A 9496-nucleotide genomic window follows, 5' to 3' on the forward strand; every position below is an offset into this window, starting at 1 on the left:
CTCACAGCACAGACTCCTTTCTACAGCGAAAAGGAACTGGCTTCCATGCACAGAGGGGGCCAGTCAGAAACTGGCAAGGACTGGTGGGGGCTGCAGCCCGAGCTCAGCTCACTGACCCTACAAGTGACGCAAGGATGAAATCCCTGCGGAGAAGAGGCCAAATGTCTCCTCCAGGATACTCCTGACAGTGATCCTGGCTCAAACACTGACTGAGCTCTTCACATAGGTCAAGGTAGCCTGGTGGCACTGTGGACTAAGCATTGGACTGCTAACCGCAAGGTCAGTGGTTCAAACCCACCAGCAGCTCCGCAGGAAAAAGATGAAGCTGACAACTCCCATAAAGATGGAGTCTCGGAAATCCTATGTAGGATCACTTCGTGATGGAATCAATCAGTAGAGTTTGGAGAACTATGGGTCAAGAAGCTTTGGGTGGCACAGTGGGTTAAACGCTGCACCACTAACTGCAAGATTGGCAATTCATACCCATCAGCCTCTCCGCAGAAGAAAGGTGAGGTTTTCTGTTCTAATAAAGACTGCCAGCCTCAAAAACTCCAAGGAGCAGTTCTACTCCACGAGTCAGCTTCCACTCGATGGCAGTGAGGGTAACTATGAGCCCTGGTGGTGCATTGGTTAAGCACTCAGCTGCTAAGTGATAAGTTGGCAGCTGAAACCCACCAGCTGCTTCACAGGAGAAAAGAAAGGGCTGGTTATCTGCTTCCACAAAGAAACCCTCCGGGCCAGTTCTACTGTGGTCCACAGGCAGAGGCGTAGTCACAGAAAATCATGTCTATTGCAGTTCATTTTAAATTGCTGAATGATCTCTTACAGCTGGTGATGGAAACAGCAGTGACGAAGAGAAACTGCTCATTCATGCCACTCCTCAAGTGGTGCCCAGGGCATGTGCCGTGTCTTCCATACTTCACATATGCCACCAGGTCACTATGATTTGAAATCCACTCAATGGCACATGACAAACAACAACTACGAGTTGGGGGCAATGGAGACCCTGTTGTGATTCTCGGCTAATGCACCTCTAGCACATGTTGTTATGATGCTGAAGAGGTTTCAGTTGAGTTTCCAGGTCAAGATGCATTAGGAAGAAAGGTTTGGAGAGCTACTTCTGAAAATCAATCAATGAAAAGCTTCTGAATCACAAGGTACAAATGCCACTGTTCAAGGGGTCACCAAGAATTGGAAGCCAACTGGACAGTAGCTATGGGTAAGGACCATCTGGGAGGCAAAGACATGAAGAAGAAAGGCCTGGCTACTGCCCATACAGTCTTTGAGACAGGGCAGACGTGTCAGCAGACCTTCCCAACCCAGAGCAACTGCAGGTTGACTGGCCAGGCCAGAAGGGACTGTAGGACTAGCTCAGGATGCAGCCAGCCAAGAGCAGAAGGACTTTGATTTCGACACCAACTCGGGGAAGCAGAACCAGAGTTTAACTGAAAGCAGGAGGAAGCGGATGTTTGGGTTAAAAAGTAAAACTCCAGAATTAGGCAGACCTACATTAAAGCTTCATACTTCATAGGTATGTAGCATTACCATAGAGGAAACAATGGTGTCTACCTTCCAAATAATTACAAAAATTAAATGAACTCCTCCATTCATTGCTTAAATATCCATTGAGTTCCTCCTATGGGTCAGGTCCTAGAGATATATCCATGAGCAAGGCAGACAAAGTCCCGTCTGACAATAAACAAGAATCATAAATAAGGATATTGTACAGTAGGAGGGAAAGCAGTAAGTACTATTGGGAGGGGGGGGAAGGAGACAGTGGGGTGAGTATAGGGATTGCAGCATTAAATATGGTGGTCTGTGTAGGCCTCACCAAGAAAGTGATTTCACAACAAAGATCTAAAGAACATGAAGGAGCATGTAGAACCTAAAGAATCAAGTGGGTGTCTGGGGGTGGAGTGTCCCAGGCAGCTGGTAAAGCTAATGCAAAGGCCCTGGGTATTGCCTCACTAGTGGGGAAGAGCCAAGCGTGGTTAGAGGAGTGTGAGTCAGGCATTGGCAGGAGGACGGGGTGAGGACAGAGAAGCAAAATGTTTCATTCTGTCGGCCTTTGCAAGGACACTGGTGTTTCTGCGGAGTGAAATGGGCACCACTGCAGGACACTGAACTGAGAAAGAATGATCTGGCTTACATCTGAGAAACAGCACCTGGTTATCTTGTCGTGATGTGGTGCATGGAAAGTGTGTAGCCGGTGCCTGGTACATGGAAAGTTTTAGAAAATAAAGTCTACCTATTATTCTTATTAATAATAATAATTTGTGTAATGCACAAGAAACAAAGGGTACTATAAAGTTGTATGGGTTTAGAAAACTGACCACCCTTAAAGATAGCCAAGGTGTAATTAGCTCTAGCTGCAGAAAATCTCCCTTCACACATCCCTTGTCTGGCCATCAGCCTCTGCTGGATACGGTAGAGAATACTACCTCTCTAGGCAAGCCACTACACCAGGGCAAGCGCTTGCTGTCAGAACCAGGCTTAGAGTCAGAGCCCGAATCGGCTTTCCTAGAATTAGAATCCCACCCTAGTCCTCAATCTGTGTAGCACAGTGCAAGCCTGCCCCCTCCCTTCAGATGCTGAGGATAGCAATGGGGCCCTACAGGGTCTTAAATTCATGGGCTATGGGTCCAGAGAGGCTTCAAAGGGAAGGTGGGATTTCTAAGGGTGGGTTCCCCCGCCTGTAGAATGCAATAACCGACAGCTGGCCCCTAGACAGAGACTCCAGGGAGAGGAGGAAGGCCCCACACATTCCTACTGCCCTAGCCAGAGACCTTGCCAAACATAGGCTCAACATCTGAGCAACAGTGACCCTAGGGGGAAGGAAGGGCTCCTAGACCACTAAAATCCAAACTGGGAGGGAGAGGGAAGAAGGAGAGGGGTGTGGCCCAGGGGCACCTGCTGGTTAGCGCAAAGCTTCGAGCGCGTCTTTGCGCTCTCCCAGACTGTGCGGCTGGCAGCTGCTGGACCCGGCTGGCTGCAAGAAAGTCTTTTCCCTTTAGGTTTCCCTCTCTTTGACTCCCGGGGAACCCCCTGGTGGCTCCTCCAGTAGGCAGGCAGGCCAGCCAGGGAAAGCAGAGCTGTGAACCTGACTGGGTTCCTTCACCCCAGCCTCAGTCAGAGCTGAGGAGTAAGGCAAGGGGTGAGTCTTGATCGGAGCTTGGGAAATCCACGGGCTGGGGACTCCCATGGGGAAGAGGAGAGAAGAAGGAGTCGCCCTAGAGACTGTGTGCCCAGTCCAGACCACAGGCCAGCCCCAAATCCCTTCAGGGACCTAAGCACACTCCTGCAGCTTGTTGGGGAGAGGGAATTTCTCCAGTTAAAGGCTGGGGGAGGGACCCGGCTGCGGGACTGTGCTGGCGGGGGATGGGCTTCGGAACGCATCTGGGGACCCGACCTCTACCTCTCACTCTCTCGGGATCCCTATAGCACCCGGTAAAGTAGGGACCGAGACCAGCGGTGGGTGGGATCCGCGGAGACCGGTCATCTAGGGGCAGGAACCCCACCCCAGCCCGGAAACCTCAAGGGCCCTGAGTCGTGCCCGGCGCTCTCCACCCTACCCCACCCCCGCCGCCTCCGCCGTCACTCACGGCCGCTGCTCCGAGGCTTGCTCGTGCGCTCTCCGCGCCACAGGCACCTGCTCGCCCTGCACTCACTACTCGCTCTCACACTGCAGGCTCCCGGCGTCGCTGCTGTCACCGGCCTCTTCCCTTACCGGGTACAGCATCCTGCCCTTCTCCCGATCCCCAGCACCCACCCGCCATGGCCCGGTGCGGCTCTCTGCTTATGCCGGGGTAAGTAGTTGAGGGCGCGGGACTGCGTTAGTGGGCCGCGGGACACGCGGGAAGCCAGAATGAACGACTGTCTCGGGCGACCGAGACTGGGAGGAAGCCAGGGAGAGTTTGGGTGGGAAGACATTCCCCCCCCCCCCCCAAGCGGGTGCGGGGCGGGGCTGCGCTACAACTAGAGAAACGGTGGTGGTGCTTCCTAGCGACCCCCGCGAGGGGGGTGAGCTCCGGGGCGGGGACAGTGCCTGCTGAAGAGGGAGGGGAGGGCGGGGGTGATGCAGCGGTGGAGGCGGCTCGGCACCCAGCCACTGACCACCTCCTCCCTTTCCCTTCCCCTCCCCCTCTCCCCGCCTCTCCCGCTCCGGGTCCGCCACGCCGGACCCGCTCTCCCCGCTCTGCTCTGGGTCCGACGCCAGGTCTGCGCGCCGCGGCTGAGCGCCCACTCGCCTTGCGGAGAAAGCCGCGGAGGGACCGGCGGGGGCGGTGGCGGGAGAGCTCGGCGGGCGCCGGAGGAGGTGGCAGTTGGGAGCCAAACCAGAAGGAAACTGGGAGGCAGAAGCTTACGACTCCAAGGCGCGCACCCCCTCCGCCAGGGATGGATCCCGGCGCGGCCCGTCTCCTGCCCGGCCCGCCGGGCAGAGACTGAACTGCGGATCCCTATCGTCCTGTGGACCGACGGACTGAGGAAGACACAGACGGATCTTCAGTAACCTCCCGGCAGGACCTCGCCTTCAGCGCTCCCAGCGCAGCGCCCCCCTCCGGAGCCGCGCCGGGCAGCCGGCGAGGGAACGGGGCTGATTGGCGGCCGCCGGCGGCCGGGGGAGGGGGCGCAGCGCGGGGCCATGGCAGGCTCGGAGACGTCCTAGCCTGAGCCCAAGCCCGAGCCGGATCCGTGCCCACGCTGCCGCCACAGCCGCCTCTCCGCGCCCGGGCCCCCGCCGCCGCCGCGCCCCACGCGGGAGATGGAACAGCGGAACCGGCTCGGCGCCCTCGGATACCTGCCGCCGCTGCTGCTGCACGCCCTGCTGCTTTTCTTGGCCAACGGTGAGCGCGGGAACTTTGCTGCCGCGGGGGGCGCGGGGGGTCCTCGCCGGGGCCGCCAGAACAAGCGTGTCTTGGTCGCCGCGAAGGAGGAGGAGGAAGAAAAGGGGAAGGTTTCACAGTCTCCAGCAATCCCGGTGTGCCTCCGGGCCTGGAGGGCCGAGGGGACCTGAGCAGCGGAGGGGCACCGCGGCGGCGGCACCCTCGCCCGGGTCGTTCTGAACCCGGCCGGGTCTCCGACTGCAGAGGTGGCCTGCAGAGCGCGAGAGTTGGCTCTCCCTAGCCTGACTCTGGTGGTGCTGCTGGGTGCGGGGGAGAATCGTGAGCTTCCCCTACCGCCCAGCCCAATCAGGACGGAAGCAGCCTGCAGCTAGCGGTCGGTCCTTGCTGCGATCTTGCTGCTGCTCGACCGAACTTTGTTAGCGCCTCCCGCCGCGGGCCTCAGTGTGGCTAGTGGGAGGGGGCTCAAGGCCAGCGCTTAGGGGACAGACAGCCTTGCCTGGGGTTGCCCCTGGCCCCCGCCCCGCAGCTGGTCACGCCTCTCTCTCCCCGCCCCCAGCTACATTCACCGAAGTCCCCAAAGATGTGACAGTGCGGGAAGGAGACGACATCGAAATGCCCTGCGCGTTCCGGGCCAGCGGAGCCACATCATATTCGCTGGAAATTCAATGGTGGTACCTCAAAGAGCCGCCCCGGGAACTGCTGCACGAGTTGGCGCTCAGTGTGCCCGGCGCCCGAAGCAAGGTAGCCAACCGGCCGCCCACGCGGCGTCCGCTTTCACCCGGATCAGGCCGGGGACGGTGGGGGTGAGCCCTGAGCCGAAGGCAGCCTAGTTCGCGAACTAAGAGCGCCGCCCTGTGGCGCTGCGCATCTCGTACCCTCCCTATATCCACAGCATCTTCAGCGTAAACCCCCAAACCCTGCCAATTCCTTGGAGTTTTCCTTCTTCAGAACCCACTCCGAATTCGCTTCATATCCAGCCCCTAAAAATCCATACCTCAACCAGTCTGCCTGCTTGCTTGCTGGTTGTGGGCACAGCTTCTGGTGCATGCTGGGTGTTGAGGGAGGACCCTGCCCCGGGCTCTACCACACTGAGGTTACCATGGCACAGAGCCAATGAGTTAAGCTACTCTGGACTCCGTTCCAGAGGCTAGCAAAGCACCATGTGCAGACAAGCTAGCAAATCACCTACAACGCCCCCCCCAAAAAAAATCTGTGGGGCGTCCTCCCTGCAGATGAAAACCGGACCACACTGTCAGCTACCTCAGTAATCCACACTCTTTCTAACACACTTAACACAGCTGCCCTCTCCCCAGGGTCCAATCTGGAAGTTACTGCTCCCAGTCTCCCACTTGGTCCTGTCCCTACATCCATCGTTCCATCCAGTTTTTCAGGCCCCCAAATTAGAAGGTAGATGTTGCGGATGTGGGCGTATTGGGCAGGGAATGAGAGGGAGATGGGCCTTCCTTCTCACCCTGGTGACAATCCAGCCTCTCCTCCCTTATCCCCTGGCAGATTGTGTGTTAGGGAGCCCCACCTCACACAGACATCATGTCAACTCCAAGCCCCAATTCCCGGTAAAACTGAGCATCCAGGTGTCCTTTAATCCTACCACATCCTGGGCGGCATCCGGTCCCAGACTGCCCACAGATAGTTCACTTGCGATAGGTGAATCTGAGTTTCCTGGGCCTGAAGGCCAGGAGCCTAACACCTCTCTTGCTCTTTGCATTTTAGGTGACGAGTAAGGATGCAACAAAAATCAGCGTAAGTGTGAGCCCAACGTGGGCCGCGGGAGACCCCTTCCGGCCGTTTCGTGTCCCGCAGCTCCCTCTTTAGAAAGCCTTGGCGACCCTACGAAGGCAGGGTCCTGCTCTCGGCTCTGCATTTTTCCGCTGCTTGGTGTGTCCGGGCGCCATCTGCCGCTGATGGCTGCATCGGGTTTATTTTCGGTGTACATCTAGGGTCTGAGGCCTGAGTCCCCTTTGTCAGGATGGCGGGCCCTGGCCTTTACGTTTTTGCTAGCTCTGCAGGCATTTCTTCCAACCGCAGGGCCGCGCTTCTCTTCGCCGGCACTGCAGCCCGATACTCGTGCTGGTGGGTTCTTCTTCGCCTTCCCTCACGCTTCGCCTGCGGCATTGTGTTGCTGGGTGTTGTAGGCTTACAGGAGGTGCGCGAGGTTCAGAACTCTGGCGGGAGATGCATCAGAGACTCCCCGGTTAGAACGTGAAATTATAAGGGCCTGGAGAACACCAGCAGCCCTGGTGGTGCTGTGGGCTAAGCATTGGGCTGCTAAAGCAAGCTTAGTGGTTCAAATCCGCCAACTGATGAGGTTGTCTGCTCTTGTAAAGATTTGCAATCTGGGGAATCTACTCTCTAGGGTCTCTGTGTAGAAACCCACTCAGTGGCAGAGAGTTTGTGGGGTTTTTTGAGATAACCAGGGCCTCCTCGTGGGTTCGGTTCTAAGGTAAGGGTTCTCTAAGAGCATGATGAGGGCAATGAGGAGGAAGTGGGGTGTTTCTCCTCCCTCCTCGCCCCCCAGTCTTAATCCGATGCTATTCTATGGGAGCTTCGGGCTCCCGCTGGGCAAGGCGAGCCCCAGCAAACAGCACTGCCCTTGGGAGGGCAGAGGAGTAGCTGTGGTCTGGGAGCCAACCCAAACCCACTGACCTCGAGTGGATTCCGACTCATAGCGACCCTATGGGGCAGGATAGAACTGCGTATGTGGCGGGGGGGGGGGGGCAGGCAAGCTTCCTTGAGAACCCGATGTAGAAAAAGGACTGTTGGTGCGGGGAGAGATGGAGGGCGGGACTACAGGCGATGCGGTCTGTTGGAGCGCAAGGTTGCGGGCTGCCAGAAAGACTTGGGAGGGTTAAGGAGGGGGGCGGGGGCGGGGTGGAATCCTAAAGTCCGGAAGAGAAAGCTGTGGGACGATGAAGCAGAGGTCTGGAGGGAGAGGGGATGCCAAATGGAACGATCGGTTACGGTCGGCGATAGGGTACTGGGGGCACAATGCAATGGGCACGGCAACTCGGGGTCCAAGAGCGTAGGAGACCCGTGCCACTGGGGAGACATGGAGTGAACGGAAAGCTGTATTTTCTCTCACTCCATATCTGTCCGGAGACGGGAACGCAGAGGCCGGCGCGGCTGCTCAGCGCGAGCCAGGAGTGGGGTCCCGAGCCTGCCCAGCCCGGCTTCTGACTGCCCAATCCCCGCTTCCTTGCAGACCGTGCGCGTCCAGGGCAATGACATCTCGCACCGGCTCCGGCTGTCGGCCGTGCGGCGGCAGGACGAAGGCGTGTACGAGTGCCGCGTGTCGGACTACAGCGACGACGACACGCAAGAGCACAAGGCCCAGGCGCTGCTACGCGTGCTCTCGCGCTTCGCGCCGCCCAACATGCAGGCTGCAGAGGCCGTGTCTCACATCCAGAGCAGTGGCCCGCGTCGCCACGGCCCCGCCATCGCAGCCAACGCCGGGGGCCCCACTGGTACCGTGGACCGCGCCACCTCTGAGCCCAGGCGCGGCGACAAGAGCCCACCGCCATCCGGGGGCCCGCCTGGTTCCCCAGATCCCGGAATCGCCGAAGTCGCTTCTGCGGCCCACGCCGCCACCACCACTGTAGCGGCCGCGGCCGCCGCCTCCTCCGCGTCCCCGCCACCCGGCCAAGCAGTCCTCCTTCGCCAGCGGCACCGCTCGGGTAAGGGCGAGCGCCGGGAGTGCGACGCGCACGCGCGGGGGAGGGCGGGGTCTGCGGCGGACGCCCCCGGGGGTCTCCTGGAAGAGCTGGAGACTTAGAGGAGAATTTGCATATGCGTAGTCTCTGGGTTTAACTTGGGTGCGCCCGGGTTTCCCAGGTTTCTGTTTGGAATAATCTGTTTACTTCCCGCGGCTTTCCCCGTCGTTACTGGTGGTCTCTTGAAGTAGTCACTAAGTGTATTTATGCATGTAGGGCTCCCTGTCCGCGAGCTCTGGTTATCTGAGACCGTATTGTACCAAAGACCTCCTCGTTGTGTGGAGAGCTACACTCAGCTGTGAACCTACTTTACTCCGCAGGCCCGGAGGGGCTACTGCCGGCACCGGAGGAGGGGCGGGGGCGCGGAAGGACTGGAAAAGGACTTCTAGTTCTTGACCTGGGGGCCTGTGGGAGCTTGGACAGTCTTCCCAAGGCGTTGCCAAACTTGTTGCTCAAAGGCCAAAGTGGGTCTGCTCGCAGGGTTCACTGTGTGATTTTAAGCCCAGTCGTGTTTGATGCAAAGTCGCACAGACGGGTTTTGCAGCGCTGGGATGGGCCTCTGGAACAGTTTCATAGGAAACTGTGGGAACTGCTCTGGCAGCGTCTCTTAACTGCTGTCATCTGCTACCTCTCTGGGTGATTCTTAGGCCCTCAAACACCTGAGAGGAGCCACTCTCTGTGGTAGTTTCTATACCCCATACTGAGCCTTCTCTTTAGTCCTGGCCCCTCACAGGGCCTGGATGTTCCCAGATACGTCATCTGGGGCCCTTGGGGGTCTTCCCCCAAACACCACCAAGCTCTCCTGCCTGACTAGGAATTTACATCTCATCCTGTGACTTAACCTTTTAGGGAGTCTTTTCTTAACCTATTTCTCTTTCTGCCTCATGCATTCGTTTAAGATAACACTAGCTAACACTGGACCAA

General features: G+C 58.1%; 1 protein-coding gene across 1 annotated transcript; it reads left to right on the plus strand.

The window, feature by feature from the left end:
* The first annotated feature begins 4762 nt into the window (after window positions 1–4762).
* Window positions 4763–8634, plus strand: VSTM2B (V-set and transmembrane domain containing 2B). The gene is made up of 4 exons (XM_006867382.1): window positions 4763–4844; window positions 5401–5585; window positions 6576–6605; window positions 8065–8634. Exons 1-4 carry the CDS (start codon window positions 4763–4765, stop codon window positions 8632–8634), a joined length of 867 nt encoding a protein of 288 aa, XP_006867444.1.
* Window positions 8635–9496: the final 862 nt, after the last annotated feature.

Source organism: Chrysochloris asiatica, unplaced genomic scaffold, assembly GCF_000296735.1.
Source record: "Chrysochloris asiatica unplaced genomic scaffold, ChrAsi1.0 scaffold00104, whole genome shotgun sequence".
NCBI lineage: Eukaryota > Metazoa > Chordata > Mammalia > Afrosoricida > Chrysochloridae > Chrysochloris > Chrysochloris asiatica.